The sequence below is a fragment of the Merops nubicus genome, unplaced genomic scaffold (assembly GCF_000691845.1).
Source record: "Merops nubicus isolate BGI_N331 unplaced genomic scaffold, ASM69184v1 scaffold12793, whole genome shotgun sequence".
NCBI classification, from domain to species: Eukaryota; Metazoa; Chordata; class Aves; order Coraciiformes; family Meropidae; genus Merops; species Merops nubicus.
In genome coordinates this window covers 1-18,078 of record NW_008598324.1, presented here as the reverse complement: position 1 = coordinate 18,078, position 18,078 = coordinate 1, and the positions used below count along the sequence as shown (strand labels likewise).

Genomic DNA, 18,078 nt, shown 5'->3' with positions numbered 1-18,078 from the left:
ATGTCTTTCCCTAAAACGTTCTCCGCTTCGCAGCTGTACTCTCCAGCATCTTCCAGCTTCACCTTGTTGAACTGCAGTCTGGAAATCTTTCTGTTGAAAAGTACAGCAGACATTTCTTACTCGATTGCTAACCATTCTCATGAATTGATAACCATTCCTGGCCCTGGTACGCTGCCTGGTATGACACCCCTTCCTGAGAGGCTGGGATGCCTGGCCTCACAAGCTGAATGGGCACTCAAGCTTGGTCAGGATGAAACCATTCCCAGGAATGAAAACTATCATGATTTCCTAAGTGAACATCTCCTGCTGGACTTACTGCTCTTAGGTTTGTTCTGGCACATTTGGTCTCTCATTTGCACAGAAAGTCTTGTGAGGGGCTGAGCCCAAGAGTCCCAGAAGCCCAGCACACAGACAAAAGCCACTTTACTGAGGGGATCTGCCCACAAAACAGAATTTCTGCACCTTGCTCAGCACAGAGCCTGGTGCTTCACCGACTGCGTTCAGCAGTGCCACACACTCAAACACAAAACACCCAGGGAGTCAGGGGAGACTCATCCCTTGCCAGCCTGCAAATAAAACCCCTGTAGTTTGACCTAGACAGCTAACTTGTAGCTTGATCTGGGCCAACAAATAGGGTAAGAACTTTGTCTCATCCAAATACAGAGACATGTGGAGCTGAACTCCACACAAGCATCTTATCAACCAGAAGTGCCTAGAAAGAGCAGAAGGTAATGCACGTGATGATGGCCTGTGTCACTAAGCAACCTGTGCTGTTTGCTTCATGGGAGAGGGAGCAGCTCTGCAGCTGAGGTCTGCGGTGCTATGGGGAGATGAGCATTTTCTTTCCCACCAGCTATGACTGATGTCTCAGTCTAGGATGTCCCTCTGACTAACAGGCGAAACCTTTTGTTGCCTAGTTTAACAGAGATGGGTAGGAGTCTTCAACGGACACTGAAAACCTCTCATGAGACTACAGTGGGACTCCCACACTAGGCCCTCTGTTTTATTATATTCCCTTCCATTTTAGCCATCTTATCAAAAACCACCCTGTGTACTCTTCTCATGAGAACATCCCTCTGTTCTACCCCAAGCTTCTACCTCAGGTCTGTGTCATACAGTCACTTTATTTAGAGACTTGGTAACACTGCCAGCTTTAGAAAGAGGTCCCAGTGGCCTATGTCATTGAAGGCAAATTAATTTTCTTTTATGTGGAAAATAATCATTAGCTTTGGACATATTTTCAATGTTACATGTCATCTGAGAAGGACTTTTCTTTGGGCTGTGCAAATCATTGTCCATAGTAAGCCCTTCACAGAAGCACAATGGCATCTTTTAACACCCTGACATGCTGTTCTACTGGGAGGCACGGCACAAGGACACAGCATGAACATCTCACTAGTTATATTAGTAAATTAAAAGCACTTGGAGAAAACTTGGTTCAGCTCCCAGGATACAGGCACGGCCCTGTTTTACAGGATGCAGTCAAGTGTTCAATTGCATGAGTTTAGGCCCCACGCAGAGCAATTCTTAAATGAATGTTAACAGTATGCAAAGATGTCTTGAATCTCTCCAATCCAGGTCTCCCCTAATCCACTGTTCAAAGCCAGTTATTTGGAACAACATGTTCCAACATGGGTGCCTAAACAAGCAGGTTGATTCAGAGTGGTGCAAAGCTGCCTTGACTCCTGGTGCTGCACACTTCTACGAAGTCTCTCAAGTCTCTTAGAGCAATCTGTGACAGTCCTGGGCATCGCGGTCCTTGCTGCTGTGATGTCTTAGGAGTCAAGCAGCACCCAAAAGACAGCAAAGCATTTAAGGGCCTTTGGGGCCTGTTGCTGCCCAACGGTAGCTGGGTTCTGTGTCTTGCTGGGGAGGTCCAATGGGCACCTGATGAAGGAGGCTGGCTCTGCAGGGCTGCAAGGCCCAGACCAGGACCACATTTCCCACTTCCTCCACAGCGGCAGGTGTCGGAACACTTGGCAAAGGGGAGAGGTGGACTCCTGGTACTACTGCATGCAACTCCAGCAAGCCAGCCACCAGCACAACACAGCTATTACTTTCTCTCAGCTGTCTCATTGTCAGAATACACCACTGGTTTTACAAACCACCCCTATGACAGGCTGGTAGCTGTTGCTGGAACACAGAGTGAAAAGGTAGGCAGCACGTGTTAAAAGCAGCTTGGAAGAGTGAGGCTTTGACTCAAAGGCCTGTAGCAAACACCACCCTCACACACCAGCATGCTGAGGCTATCTGCCAGTGCAGAGCTGAAAGCATTAATGAACATGCTGCTTTCAGCAGCCAGAGGACAGATATTCTAATGATAATTGGCTGCATTGCAATCTCATATGCAGAGCACGTTTAACTGTGTGTAGTAAAAGGAAAAATCCACCACAGCATTAGAATATCACCTATGTACATGATCTTCTACTGATAAAAGGGATTAAGTCCAAAAGGTACAAATTAGTAAGTTATTAGTGACACTAAAGGGTAATGAAAGGGAGCACACTTGACAGATTCATCTCCAAGAACAGAATAAGAGACATTTCGTCTTTTACCTGGAACTGGAGAGGAATGTGAGTAGAATAAAAAGCAATGTTGGTATTTATAGCATATCAGCATCAAGGTGAACCAACAGAGGATTATTTTGTTTTCATGTACAAGACTGTTGTACCGTCCTAAGAGCTTATTGTTATTTCTCGTCACAGTTTGTGAAAATTCTCCTGGATTGTACGATCCTTTTTCATACCCCAGACCAATGGTGTAGCTACTGTTTGTCTCTATACTGTACTATATAACATCAGGGAACAGACTTGGGGGAGAGACATAAAGGGTACAGATGAAGATTAGTTTTAATGTAGGAGCACAGAAGAGAATTTCCCTATTGCAGGAAGCACTGAAACAGACAGAGAGATACCTTATTTCACTGCACTAGTCATGTACCTTTTAATTCACATGGATCTTGCCTGCGCACTAGAAGAACTGACCTGAAGGATGTAAAAGAGACTAGACCTTGCTTATCTATGTCTGGCAAAGACAAAGACAATGGGCCCAACTCTGTTGCATTTTACTGTCTCTGAGTGCTACTGAAATACCACAAAACTGACTAGGAAGTTGTTTTTTCAAATTTGTCTTAAGGAACTTTGTTCACTTGAGGGCTGAGGTGTGTTTTTATAGGAATACCAAGTGTTAGCATATAAGGAATTGTTGTGCACAAGAGTTTTGTACCTAGTCTCTTTCTGCCCTTCTGGGTATCATACCTCCTGGGGGTGCCAGCCCCTGGGAAAGCCCTACCCTTGTGTATTCACAAGGGTGCCTGGCTGCCAGACCATGCCAGACGATGCCATTCTCCTGGAGGAAGGCATTGCCCCAGGCTGTTTGTTCAGTGAAAGGGCCAGGGTCACTGACAGATCCCATCATTTCACTGCAGTGCAACTCTGATGACATTTCTTTACTCCAGGGGAAAATCCTCCGCATTGTCTTTTCTGACCCTCAGCACATATGACTTAGCCACACGCTAATTATCTCCTGTAGTGTGAGTGGAGGAATAAGCCGTGGGGAATGTGTTGTCTGCAAGCTCTGGGAGATAGGATTCACAAGGAGACCTTCAGCCTGGCCAGAAGAAGACTGCCAAAAATACCTTTCTGGTCAACAGAAAAGAGTCCCCAAGAGTTTGGAGTATTTTGGAGCAATGAGTAAATCATCCTCTGCAGGCTACATCCAGAGAGTAGTCTCTACTACTACTAATTTCCAGACTACAATGGGAAACAGAGAGATCAGCCCTTGGCCAGGACCTGCACAAAGATCCTGGCAAATTCCATCCAGGAAGGGTGCTACAATTTAGACATCTCAAAGTTAGACATCTAAACGTGGGCTTAGACCCTGACGCCTCCAGTATAATCAGAGGAAAAGAAACAGGCACTTCACCTCAGCCAAGGAGGAACTTTTAATGAGGAGGCATGTTCCCACCAGCACTTGGGTCAAGCTTGAATCACTTTTCTCCTCTTACCTACTGCCAAGTGGAAATCAGACCATCTTCCCAGGTCATCTCCTCTCAAAGCCTTTCATCTCAGAGTGTGAAAACAGGAAAGCAACTGCCCATGAGATATCTACCCTTCACTGAGGACTCAGTGTTCCTTATATGAGTTCAGACACTTCTACAGCATCCAAGATAGAAATATCTCTAGGATTACTATTGTTGTAGCATTTTATTAGTCTTCTAAAAATAGAGTGGCTAGCACATAAATAATAAAGAAGTCAAGGAATTAGTTGCTGAAGACAATTTGAAGACTATACTGTATGCGGCCCCTAAATTGTCAGTGAGGAACACTGCACATAGTAAATACACCTGAGATCCTAGGACAAGGAAATTCCCAAACATGACCCTTGCAAAGGACACACCGAATACACTGTTGTGGTTACCTATTAACTCCAGTCCCCTGTGTTTGCAGAGAGCCAGTGGCGGGAAACACACCAACGCTGCAGAGTGCAGGCAGGCCAGCAATTGCTGTAACGGGTCCTGCTTATGCTCCTGCCAAAGATTTAATTGGTGCCTATGTGCTGTCCTGGCACTCTGCACAGTGGTGCATTTGCCCTGAGAGAGCAGGTTAATGTTTGGCAGGATGATTGAGAGAATCCAGTTCTTCAGCTTACAGTCAAGAATTGTTGTCCAGCACCTGTCAAACATCGGGCAACTCAAGTGGCTGGAGCAGAGGGTCTCAGTGCCCTGGCCTCGGGGAACACATTCATCTTCCCCTGCACACAGTGGGATAAAATTGGGTAGAAGAGATCACCCAAACAAAGCAGAGTGGGGGTGGCCATGAGCAAAGCAGTCTAGCCATGTCTGACAGGGCAGAAGTCGCAGCCAGGAGCATCCTCTCCCTTGCAAGCCCCAATCTCTTCCCTGCCCTTCAGTTGCAGAGCAGCACAACAGAGCTGGGTAATCCAGCTGTTCCTTGCAGTGCCTGAGGAAAACAACTGTCCCTGCACTGCTAGGTACTTTAGGGAATGAGCTGGCTAGCTTAGGATTATCTACAGAAACAGCAAATGGGGAAAAAAAGGCCCTCAAGCAAAGTAATCAAATAAGAGGGGTAAGGACAGGAAAGTACAGACTTTTCAGCTTGGCCATCATACCTTCTGCAGTAGGCAAAGTCTTCCTCCTCCCATCACACTATCATCTGCCCCACTCAGTGTTTGACCTGCTGGTACTGTGTGGGAAGCAGGCATGGGAGACAGCTAATATCCTTGGGCCTGCCCAGGACAGGACCAAACATCCCCTGACCCCCTCTGCCTGCTCTCTCCTACACCTCTTCCCCAACATTAAAGTGCTGTTCTAACCTGAAAAGCAGATTTGCCCCATCTCTGCTCAGCAGTGTTGTTGTGTCTCTGTGCCCAGGCTTGGGACAAGGTGATTTTAAAAGGAAGACTCGACCAGTCTTTGCTCTGAAGAGCGGACACTGACACTGGTCTCAGAGTGAGAGCTGGAGTCCCTTCAGGGTCACACAGCGTCAACAAAAGGGGAAAAGATCAATAAGTACGCTCCAAAGAGCAGGGTCACTTGTGCAACCCCCCTCCATCCTCAAATACAGCCTGGGGCCGCATCACTGCATGGCCACGGTTGTTCCAACAATGGGAAGAGGTGTAGGGCAACAGAGCCAGCCTAATGCAACCACACACCAGTCCTTGGAGTGGACTTCGTGGCCACTGTTGAGAAACAAACCCCTGTGTGCTGCTGGTCTTGGTGCCAGGCAAGTTTGTGGCAGCTGCCAGCGCATGAAATCAATAAATACGTAAAAGCTGAGTTTTGGGTTAAGGCTGATGCACAGCTATGATGTCAGGTCAGGGTCCCTTGAACTACTTGCCCTGGAATTCCAGGCAATTGATCCCTCCTATAAATGTTTCCTCCAACCTCAGTGCCAGGATTTGAATTTCTCTGAGAAAACGTAGATCCTGGAGGCTGATATGGTGGGCAAATCAGAGGCAGGATCAAAACTTCAGGGATTTGCAGGAGAGGGGAGAAGAAAGGCCTGAGAGGGCCTTTAAAGCAAAGCAAATTAGTTTTAATAAATCAGAGGAGGAGAGGGAGGTGCCATACTAAAAGCAGCTGTCTGAGGGGAGCTCTGTGCATAGCGCAGGAAAGGAGATGAGCAGAGCCAGGCTGCAAATACTCCGGTCAGGAAAAAACTTGTGGGAACAGAGGTCGTGGGAAAGGGATGGCACCTTCAGATGTACAGAGAACTAGCCCTCCAAAACCTCTGCAAAATGGTAGGGATGTAACACCATGGTAGTACACAGTGGCATGAAAGAGAGTCAGTTACAATTTTGGGGCTCCTTTCTGAGTTTGGAGCCTCTGGGATGCATGTCATTCTTCTCTTCCCAGTTTGTTTTTCTGCAACTGGTACATGTCACAGATCCCCACCATTCCTGATGTATGAAGTATAAGTCAGACCTGGCAAACATGGCTGTAAGTATACAATGTGTTGTCCCAGATGCATGCAGCCCTGGCTCTTACACGAGCCCTCCTCCCCAAGGCAAAGCATTTTAACTTGAACTGGATGAATGGGATTTCAGCCCTTGTCTCAATGAAGGCTTCAGCCTAATCTCTGACGTTTTGCAACAGCAGTACGCTAAGGTCTGCAGGGAGACTTTGTTTTTTTCAAGCAACCAACATCACTGGAAAAAGCCCAAAATTTCAGGCAAATAAAGCTCCTTCCACCTCTTAAGTCTGTACACAAAATCAGTTGAAGCAGCTTAGTATCTGACCATAACTTATTAGTCACTGTAACTCAATCAAGTCTGATTAAATGCCCATTCCCTGAATCAGTTAGGAGCCCCAACTTGCAAAGTTTGTGGATTGTTCTAGCTCAAGACCCAACTGCTTCTCCTTTCAGTTCTCAAGTTCCCTGGTTCAGTCCCAGGTGCATCGGCCAAGATGATGTCCATCATCTCCTTTAAAACAGCAAACAGACAAACAAAGGAGATGCTGTCCTTCACACCCCCCTCCAACAAAGTGCTTTCAGCAGCTAAAACTAAATCCCAGATATCGGAGACTTATAATGACATCGTGAGAGTTAGCAAGGCAGAAGCTCCCCTGGTGATTATAACAACACCGGTGCTTGAGAAGAGTCTTCGCTTCAAGGCATCTGGTATTGCTCTTGCAAGATCCATTGTCAAATGAGCTTTTTCCTTTGTTTAAAAATGTCAGCCTGAAGACCCCTGCCAGAGTGGTGGTATAGCCTGCTTGGGTTCACTCTGGCTCCCACAAGGCTTCAACAGTTCTCTTTGCCCCTCCTTGTCTCCAGGCTTAATTAGGAAATCATTTATCTTTATTGGCACTCTCTTTCCCCTGCTGTTTTGGCATTATTTTATTTTTTTTTTTGCCTTCATTCCAGAGCAGTGATCTGTACAGGGAAGACCACAGCCCCATTCATTGTGGGTGGGGAATAATCTACAGCAGGGAGCTCTACAAGGAAGACCCCAGCAATGAATCTGCCCCAACTAGCATTGCCTGAGGGACTACTGTACAGAAACAGGAGAGGAGGGTATCCCTTGGCTCCACTTACAGGCTAACAATAGGGATTCCTGGTGATACTGAAAGTAGGACACTGCTCTCAAGGGATGTCATATGGTCAGCCTGACCCAAACTGAACTGCCAAACCTCTCCAATCTGATGATACGCCTACTTCAGCACCCGAACAATCTCCCTTGGTAAAAGAGCACACAAAGAGAAGAGACTGTAAGGACAGCCACAGCTAGGAGCCTGTCAGGCTCCTGGAGTCCCTCTGACTGCATCTGAAGATCAACAGGTCTCAGAGCCAAGCCTTGAGTACAGCATGAAATGGGGTAGGTTCTCTACACAGCCACAAACAGAAGCTCCCCTTGGCTTTCTCCACAACTGACATTTGACCATTTGCCAGGACAGTCAGAGAGTCAAACCCCAACCTTCTTGGAAGCCAGCAGCCTCACATCTCAGATGCACTCAGCAGAAAATGGCATCGCTTTGGCAACTCAGAAGGAGAGCCACTCACTATGCTGTACTTCCACTACTGCATGCAATTCTTTCTGGGTAATTTCTCTAGGTTCCCTATCAACTGCATTTTATTTCAATTGAGCTGGAGATACAATTCCAGCCAATAATTTCTTCCACCTTAAAGAGGCTTGCTCTTCATGCAACCCAGGCTTGCCCCAGCCTGTTACTAATTACAAATGGAACACGCAGTTCAGAAAGGAGGAATCAGAGTTGTTCCCCTCCCTCTAGCAAATAGCCATTTAAAAAAAGTCTTCTTTGCCTGATGGGACCAGAGGTTATGCCAGTAAGTTTAATAAATAAACTTAGTAAGTTTAAGTTTAAGAGTGAAGTTGATTGATGGAAAAGCTGAAGACCTGTCACGCTGTTAACTGCTCCTCTCCTCCTTGTAACATATATTCCCCTTATTTCCAAAGAGATCTCCTGCTCTAGGAAGGCTGGTTGGATCAGACAAAAAGCTGATCACAAAAAAAAAAAAGGTCTTCAGTCATGCTTTCTAGTTAGAGATCTCAAGGCTCTTTAAAAGCACAGGGAAGAAAGCCGGTCCCAGAGCAGTAGAGGAATGAGTCACAGAGGACAGCCATGTTCTTACCTCCCATCCTAAACCTCTGAATGTTGTCTAAGGACTTCAGACTTCCAGACAAGAGTCCGATGCAGAGCTGTGCCCCATTCTTATAGAATCATAGAACCACAGAATCCTTTAGGATGGAAGAGAGAATCAAGTCCAACCACTAAGCCCTCTGCTAGGGACTCACAGGGCCAAGGGAAACACTACAGACAACAGCTTCACATCCTGTCAGGGTTCATTTTGCTCAGCTCCAGCAGACAACTCTATTAGGTCTTTGGATCAAACTTTTAAAGAAATTATCCTATGTACCTTGCCAGGTGCTGCATAGTCCATGAAGCTTTTTACCTTCTGTACTTCCTCTGTGAAAGTTCCTCCCTAGTGCTCTGTTTCTAGCCCTCTGGAACCCCTACTCTTCTCCAAACTGAAAAGAAGAGCAGAGGATTATCTGGAGATCAGTGCTATCTCTAAGTGGAGCCAGTTGTATAAACCCCATTATTCTTGAATTAATCATCATAGAGTAAGACTTTGTTTTCGAGCTTTAGAGTTGAGGACGTTTATTCTTCCCTGGAACTCCCTCCTAACATGTTGGAAAAAAAGATCTACACTCATATCCCATGTCCAGTTTTGGGTCCTTCTATTAAACTAAGCACCATTAGCTACTAGAAATGCAAAGTCATGAGGGTTCCCTTCATCCTCAGCATGCAGTCAAATCCAGAAGGAGGCAGGTCCAATGCCAGTAAGCACTCTGCCCTTGAGGTGTTCTCAAGCACTGAGGCCCAGCAAACCCAGTGGAGAAGAGCCTGAAGGCTGAGGATGCCAGGGCAGGTGTGTACAGACCCATCCAGATCTGCTTGGAGAAGTGTTCCTGCACTGCTGACTACTCAACAAGGTGCAAATGGTCAGCAAAGGTTTATTGACTCAGAGCTGTTCCAGCTCAACAGCTGCTTGAGTCTAGTCCCTGTACCAAGCCCCTGCCCCAGCCTCAACCTCTCCACTTAATGGCATGTTTTAATGACAGCAAGGAGCAGAAGCAGAGATGAGAAATGTTCCTGGAGGCAGATCAGCAAGGGACACGGTGGGCCCACACCTCTGCTGCCAAGGGAGCCTCAGACACTGGAGGAGGCAGGTGATCAGCTTTCTTTAAAATGTTTATCCTTGGGCTTATTTTGCCACCAGGAAGCACTTCTAGCACGCACATGTCTTTGGCCTGTCACTGGCAGGCTGTGAGCCAACCTGTTGCCATGGAAACTGGTAAATTCAAAATTATGACTTGAAAGCAGTGTCCTGAGGAAAAAGCATCAGCCTTCTTTCATATGTTTATGGCCCTGACACAGGGAGTTGGGGCCCCCACTGCACCGCTGTGGGTGGGATGCCATCCTGTCACAGCTTTGTGCTGGACACAGGGTGCCAGGAGGCAAGGGAGGACTATGATCTCTGGGAGCATAGCAGGGAAATGCTGCAAGAGGTGCTTCTCCAAGATGCCTCTCCAGAGAGTTTTGCTGGGTGTTTGGTCAGGGACCGACTGCTCTCTAGCTCTGGGGGAAACAGCTCTCCAGCATCCCTATGAGACCCCAACGCTGGTGGGCTCAAGGTCCCACAAGCTGCCTGCCCATGGGGCTGCAGTGTCCACATCGGATGGACCACCAGGCTTCTCATGCCTGGCTGCAGCGGGTGGTGCAGACGTTCCTCCAGGGCATCCCAGCTCCAGTACCCATCAGTAAACAACTGAGGCCATGAGGCTGACAAGAGTCACAGAAATCCTGAGCCAACAGAGCAAAAGGGCAGGCACAGTTCGGCCCTCTCTCTGCTGCCTGGAAGTCCAGACAGCCCTTCCTGAGCAGATGACACCCACTTATCCTGGATCTGCTGGTGTTTCTAGCCTAAGCCTTCCACTGACCACCCTTCTGCCTGATTCCAGAACAGCCACAAATCCTACAGCTATTATGAAGGAGGTCACACATTTTGGATGTGACTTTGAAATCCAAACCAACAGGACTGAAATTAAATTAGAGCTACTGACAATGGCCCATTCATGCACTAACTGATTTTTCTAACTGATTTTTTTAGTGGCTTCTAATTTTAAAAATTAATATTGTATCAAGCCCATAATGAGAAGAGGTCAGCTATTTTTCACACACCCCCAGATAACACATGTTAGCAAAGAATTAGTTTCAGGTTTTCCAAGGGATCAGGCAGTTGCCATCTGACTTTGCTGCTGGCTAGGTCAGGATATATGAATATAAGCACAGGCATGATTATGGAATAATTTTAGGGTGCATCACATGTGAATATTTGGCCATGAAAAACATCAACACAGATCCCTTTAAATCAGTTCCCACTGAGAAGCCCTCAGAGGAGTCACTGAGGCTGCTTTCTCCCAGTGTTTTTGTACTGCCCAAATGAGGCAGCTCCCGAGATGATAACAGGTTGCCCAGGGAAGCTGTAGATGCTCCATTACTGGAGGTTTTTGAGATAAGGTTGGATGGAGCCTTGTGCAACCTGGTCTAGTGGGAGGTGTCCCTGCCCGTGGCATGGGGGTTGGAACTAGATGATCTTTAAGGCCCCTTACAACCCCAACCAGTCTATGATTCTATGACACTCGCTGAGAGCTTTGCTGAACGGGCAGTTTGGAGCAGCCATGACAGATTTTGCTCTGGGTGCAGCAATGCAAGGTCTTGCATGAGACAAGGCCTCAGGAGGTGATTATGGGCCCGTCAACCTGCAAGTATTGTGATGTGCACTTGCACCCTTTCTGTTGTCTTAGATGCTTTGGAGTCTACCTAAATTCAGGAGAGAACAAAGCGATTCCTCCCACATTTATGCAGGTCAACTGGTGGCTGGTGGGGTGACCAATGAGTTTGGATAGCTTCTGCGTTCAAACCCCTAATCACAAAGCAAGATTCACCCCAGGCAACCTGAGCTACCTACACCCAGTCTACCGCTAGCAGGGAAAGCTATGTCCCTAGGTCGATGGACACTTATCTCAGATATCCAGTGACACAGTTACCTCAGGAGCGTTCCACCTTAAAATCCAGCATCTGTCTTGTGTGCATCTTGCTCACAAGCAACTCTGCTACTCTTGGAGGAAACTGGGAATCTTGCTCACTCTCCCAGGCATGGTAAATGGGCTGTGACTGGTCCTGTGACCCCACACCTAGACACTCATTGCTAGGGAGCAGAGGAAGAGCATCCCCACAGCATACTTACTTCCCATTCCCATACTTGATCCGGATGTCTTTGCTCTTCTTCAGCTCTTTGCCATCTTTAAACCACTTGTAGGATGGCTGAGGGTTTCCAGCAGTTGCCTCACATTTCAGTGAAATCTTTTCACCAACATGAACGTTTGGGCTTTTCAGTTTCTTCAGTTTGGGAGGGACAGCTACAAAAAGAGAAACCACAAAATGTGAAATCTACTGTGCGCAAGCAATGTGAGCCCACCAAGCTCCCGCCCCAGGGGAAAGCAATTCCCATCCCTGGTGCCATGGGGTGTCTGGAGAGAGGCTGCACGCCAGCTTGGCTCCCCAGGTTTTCTCAGCACACAGGCAAGGAAGGAGCACAGAGGCAGAAACCTCCACACAGGGAACAGAGGGACTCCCTTGGGTCTGCCTCACTCTTTTCTCCACTCCATGTAGCCAGACTCGACAGCTCCACAGCTGCACTTACACAGGTAGGACCCACACGTCTCCTGCTAGCACAGGGGTTTGCTCTTCGCTCCAGGCAGTCCCACCATTAAAGAGCCAGGGTTGCAACCCAAAAGCATTCTATGATTCTGTGCCGGAGCTCAAGCTCTTTGGTGACTATTTTCCCTTGCACCCTGCCATTGCTGCTGATGATTACCAACTCTTACATGACCTCTGGCACTGCCAACAGGCGTGCTGACAACCCCACAGCCCCACCAACCACAGCCGGAGCGTTTCGCTGTAGAAGGGGCAGGGGCAGGTCATGGGGAGCAGTCCCATGTCTGCAGCACGTGCCCAGCAGCGTGTGCCCCATGTTCCATGTCTGCTGCTAAGATAGACAGTCATTTGGCAGGACAGCAGCAACAGAGTAACAGCCACGGAGAGGGTCTGCAACAAAACCTGCGTGCAGAAAGGATAAGGGGAGCACTGACAGCTGCTCCCCAGGTTGCAGTTAGAAAAGCAAAATAATATAGCTATTTAAAATGCTCTTAGGACCTGCAATGTCAGGCTGGCCAGCAGCCTTTCCAGTCTGAAGCCTAGCTCTGCATGTCAGATTTCCTGGGTGTTTCAGAGAGGTGATTTTACGATCACCTGGAACATCAGGCAGAGAGGGAGACGCTTCACATCAGTCTCTGCCAGGTTTTATATTAAGCCTAGCAAGAAAGGATTAGCAAGCTTGCAATTTTTCTTTCAGCTGGCAGCTCTGCACACTTCTAGCTCCCTTGCTTATTCTCAGCATTAGCCTTAAAAAAGAAAATAGCAGGTTGCTGCTTTTGCCCTAAGAATACTGCTAGCAATGCTTTCCACTTGTCTAAAATGTGTTACAGGTAAAGTATTTCCTCTTCCTAATACACATAAGCCACCTTTTAATTGCCTGGTGCATTCTGATCCTGCGATATGGAAGAGCAATCAAAGTAGGAGGAACTGGGTGGGCTTCATCAGACCAACTGCTGTTTTGTAAACCTTCATATGCCGCCACTCATTCTTTGTGCCAAGCAAAGTTATTGTAGATTGGTTTTAGTTAAAGATTGTTTAGACTGAAATTGATCTTATACAAAACAAAAACCACAGCAGTCATCAGGCATAGGCTGCTGTGGTGGGAAGCTCTCAGGACGCTCATGTCCTTTGATTTATGTGCAAGGGTATGAGAAGCTAAGTCGTCCTTAATTAAGAAGTACAAAAATGGACAGAAATGGGTAATAGGAATGGGTTCCGGATAACACAGATTGGCTGGGTGAAGCTCATGTGACTGAAAGGCAAACCCAGAGAAGTCCGTGACCATGAGAGGAGAGGTGACTGGCAGCACGTGTGTGGGTAACGCAGCAGGCCTGGTCCCAAGCACGCCAAACCTACTGACTGGGTTGAACAGCTACACTGGCACCAAGGCAAAGAAGCAAACGAGATCCAGGAGTGCAAAGGAAGCATGCTTTGCACACCAAGGAAAAAAGAATAAATCCCACCAAATATTCTTGTCAGCTGTTATTTTTCATGCCCAAGTCTTCTGCAGGCTCCTTAGAAACTTGTGCCACAGGCAACCGGATGCAGAGGGCTGCACATGGGTTAACAAGGAAAAAGTTCTTTAATATGAGGATGGTTGACCACTGGAACAGGTTACCCAGAGAGGTGGTGGAGTCCCCATCCCTGGAGACATTCAAGGTCGGGATCACTAGGGCCCTGAGCAACCTGACTTAGTTAGAGATGTCCCTGCTTATTGTAGAGGGGGTTGGACTAGGTGGCCTTTAGAGGTCCCTTCAGTGCAGACATTCTATGATTCTAATGGGACAGGGACAGCACAAAATAGGTCTTGGACAGCTGCAGGCATTGCTTCAGGCTGCACTTTGACTTCTTGCATGGCTTCCAAGGTCATTGTGCTTTAGCACAGACAGAGATACTTCTGAATAAAAATTATCTCAGCTTTCCCCAAATATCAGGAGTTCTATGAAAAACCCAAGGTGCCCTGGCCTTTGTGAAGCCAACAGTCCTAATCCTTGCCTGGAAATGGGTCCCCCAGAAGGGCAGGAAGGCAATGAGTGGAGAAGAGATCTTGTCTCTTCTCAGAACACTGTGCACGGGGAACTGGGAAGGTAAACAGGATCTTGCTTTTATATGGGTCATTTTGGGGAACAGAGAAATAGACTCTCAAATATTTATTCTGTCTGAATGTGTGTGTCAGTTGGCTCCTATTGTACACTGAGGTCACCCTGTACCATGCCAGCAGCATACATATGCCTTAAATACTGGGAAGGTCCTGACCTTGGCAGTGGTGCATCTGCTTCATATAATTTCCAGGTTTGTGGTCTGCAGAATTATGAAGTAGGCATTATGGCCTAGGATATAGACGTGTCAGCCCTGTCCCTCTCCCCAGAAAGTGCTGGCAAGAGCAAAGCAAAACCCAGAAACCTGAGATTATTGAAGGACAGGGCCAAGGACAAGCAAGAAACCTTCTAAGATCTCTATTACCTGGGTCCTCCCCACTGACGTGAATCACAACTCACCCAAAATTATGGACCTCTTGCACCTGATGCTCTAGGCCACCAGTGATAAATTACCTGACATTCCTAAACAGGCAGGTCCAAAAAGATGTATGCCAAGCATGGCAGAGATGGAGCTGACACACACAGGGTGCTCTTGCCTGCATTGTACCCTTCCATCAGAGAGTCCTGCCCAGAAAAATGAAGGAGAACATTTCCTCCTCAGAGTGCATGTCTTCAGCTGTCTTACTACAGGAGGGAAAAGGACTGTGCACTCAGCTCGCAAGCCATACCTCATGGACTATAAGTCTCTGGTTGAACCAGAGATGCCAGTGAAAGGGTAATGCAATCCAGGAATATTTCAGACTGTGTCTGGGAAAAGCACTGTGTACAAAGCAGCAGAGCTGTGCTCCCCGACATCCAGCACATCTGTGTGCCTTACTGCTACACCACATGTGTGGCCTGTGCTTGGACAGAGCATGGGAAGAGCAGGCAGAGCCCCAAGCCCAGGGACACAGCATCCAGAGCCATGCACAGGCTGCTCCAGTCGAAGGGAAACCCAGCCCTTGTATCCTGGAAGGGCTGCTTTGGGCTGGAAAGGCTCTCTTTATAACTCCAGCATCTTTTAGGAAAACAAAGAAATCTTCATTCAGAGCCATCAACTGCTGATGAGTCTGCTTAATGCCAGTCAAAGACCTTCTGCTATTTTTTATTTATATTGTTTAAACTGCAGCCGCTATTCCTAGTCTGAACTTCTCTAACTTTGGCTTCCAGCCAGGAGATCTCCCTGCCTTTCTCTGGTAAATCTGAATCTCATCTAGCAACCAAAAACCTCTTCCTTTTTAGGTACTTGTAAACTATGAATGAATCCCCTTTCAACCTTTTCCACCAGTAAACTCAAGTAGCTCTAGGGAGGAAAGCAGCCCACAGAGTGCTAATACTGAAGTATGTCAAAGACAAGGCTTTACATTTTGGTTCATTGGTACACTGAACCAGGGCCAAACAAGCCACCCTATCATCTTGGTGCAGGCTGAGCTGGAGCTGCCGTTTCAGCTCCCTCCCCACCTGAATTTCATGGTTCTGGTCTGCTGGCTCCTGGCTTCGTCCACAGCTAGTGAAGCCACACACATCACTCAGCCACCACTACCACTGAGTTTACAGAAATGGGGAGGCAGTTTTTGTCTGTGCTTGTCAGACTGAGGCTACAGGTAGCTTCAGGCAATCATTTAGGTCACCTTTCAATCCTGTCAAGCCCTCCCCTATCCAAATTTGAGTCTCCTCTCTGTGGCGGTGAAGAACCACCAGCCTCACAAAGCCTGACATGTTGGACAGAAGAGGCAGCTGCACTCCAGGCAATTTTTTTTCTAATGGACAAACACATCAAAAGTAGCTGTGCTGCAGAAAGGAAGGTTTAATCCTGGTAGGGCTGAGACCAACAATAAATAGAGTTTTTCTACAGGTTTTTGCTCACTCCAAGGTCAGATGAAATCAAGCAACCATTACATCCCAGCCTACACTAGTTGTGTAAGCCATAAGTATTAACCCTAAAGCATGCTGGGGCCAGGATCAAGAAACACACACCATTTCCCAACCTGTTTCAAGAGACACGTTTCACTGTGAGGGCTTTGCAGGAGAGGTTTGCCCTCTGACAGCAGTCCTGGCCTCTACTGCCATATCACCAACTTCTCGTGGAGATGAGAGGGTCACAAAAATCTAAAAAATTAAGCTTTAAATTTTGCCATATAAGTTGCTTAAACATCCACTATAAAAGGACTTCTAGGTGTATACCACTTTAATTAAGGAACTTCTGATTATATTTGATATTACACTGAGGTACCTTTATGATAACAACACCTCTTCTACTTCTGGTACCTGGAGCATGTCTGAAAGCACCTTAGAGCCTCCACTGATAACATTATTAATCACAAACAGGCAGAGTGCTCAAAGAGAGTCGAACAATGGAACAGTAACAAAACCACATCCCACCCACAAAGCATCCGCTCAGCAGCACAGAGCAGAAGCAAGTCACCTGGGAAAGGTGCTCAGTGAACTCTTTTCAACAGCCAGTAACACTAGCCACAAACACTGCTTCAAGAGCGTGTCTTGCTCACTATGGGAGATTCTCCAGAGCAGACAATCTACAGATACATCTGGGATCTCCAGGCAACAGATGTCATGAGCAGATGTGACTTATCTTCCTGGTGTCCTCCAGAGGATGCAGTGCCAACCACTGGAGGCTCTCATCCCCAGTGCCTGACACACACGGGATAGCAAAATGTTTAGGTAGTTGGATCTGGAGGACTGGGAGGACAGGATCCTTCTGTGTCCCTCTGAGTTGCTGAGGAAGAAGGCAGCTTAGTCTGAATTCCTATGGCCATGGAAAAGGGAGGCTGAAAAATGCTTTCTCACAGGAATGGAGGGAGATACGAGGAGAGTTAGGACCTACAAACTCACAGGTGATGCCTTGACACAGACAACGGCTTTCAGCACTCTTCCCCCACCCACCTGCAATCCTCAGTTAGGGCCCCCTCCTCTTCCAGAAGGAGAGAGAAGCCACACAAGTGATCTCTTGGAAGTGGGCTGTGTTCCTCAGACTGCCTAAGCCACTGGCCCCAGGACTGCCCTTGACAGGTGCCAGGGCTTCCAGCCTCTCAGCTACTGCACTGGGTTGGAGAAGCTGCAGGTCCACCAGTGTCTCCATAGGTGTGTGCTCCCAGTTCTCAACAGGCAAATCTGGACAGCCAAAGGAAGCTACAAGCAGAAGCTTACAGGCTGTGTGCCATTGAAGTAAAAGATCTGGAAGTATGACACCCATCACCACATATCATGTGCTTATTCCCTAAGTTCCTTATGGAGACTCTCCACCACTTTGCTGTTCAAATTCACACCAAAAGGAGTATAGGCCTTCCCTTTTACATAGGGTAGGGTGCCTCAGATGGGGAAGTACCAATGTTCTCTCAGACTGAAAACTCCAGAATTCATCTTCCCATGGAACCGTTTTGCAGCCTTGACTTACTCCAAATTCAAACACAAACTTTTACAAAGTTGGTGACTCTTCACCAAGCTGAACTTTTCCCATTTCACAGAATCACAGACTCACTATGGTTGGAAAGGACCTTTAAGTTTATCAGTTCCAACCATTACCTAACTCCACCAGGCCAGTTCTACACCATATCCCTAAGCACCCCATCTAAATGTTTTTTAAATACCTCCAGGGACGGTGATTCAGCCACTTCCCTGGGAAGCCTATTCCAATCCTTGATTCCCCTTTCGGTGTAGAAGCTTTTCCTAGACCTCCCTGCCTTAACACCTCTTGTCCTGTCAGCTGTGGCATGT

The 18,078-nt window shown here is 47.3% G+C and overlaps 1 protein-coding gene across 1 annotated transcript in view; it reads right to left on the bottom strand.

Annotated features, from left to right (window-relative positions):
* Nucleotides 1-11,970, bottom strand: part of NRG2 (neuregulin 2) — a gene marked incomplete at its 5' end in the record, with an annotated part of 67,725 nt that extends 55,755 nt beyond the window's left edge. The window contains 2 exons of the mRNA XM_008937016.1: nucleotides 2-90; nucleotides 11,799-11,970. Of these exons, the coding sequence (XP_008935264.1) occupies nucleotides 2-90; nucleotides 11,799-11,970 (261 nt within the window). The remainder of the gene's footprint in view (nucleotide 1; nucleotides 91-11,798) is intronic.
* Between the last annotated feature and the right edge of the window lie 6,108 nt (nucleotides 11,971-18,078).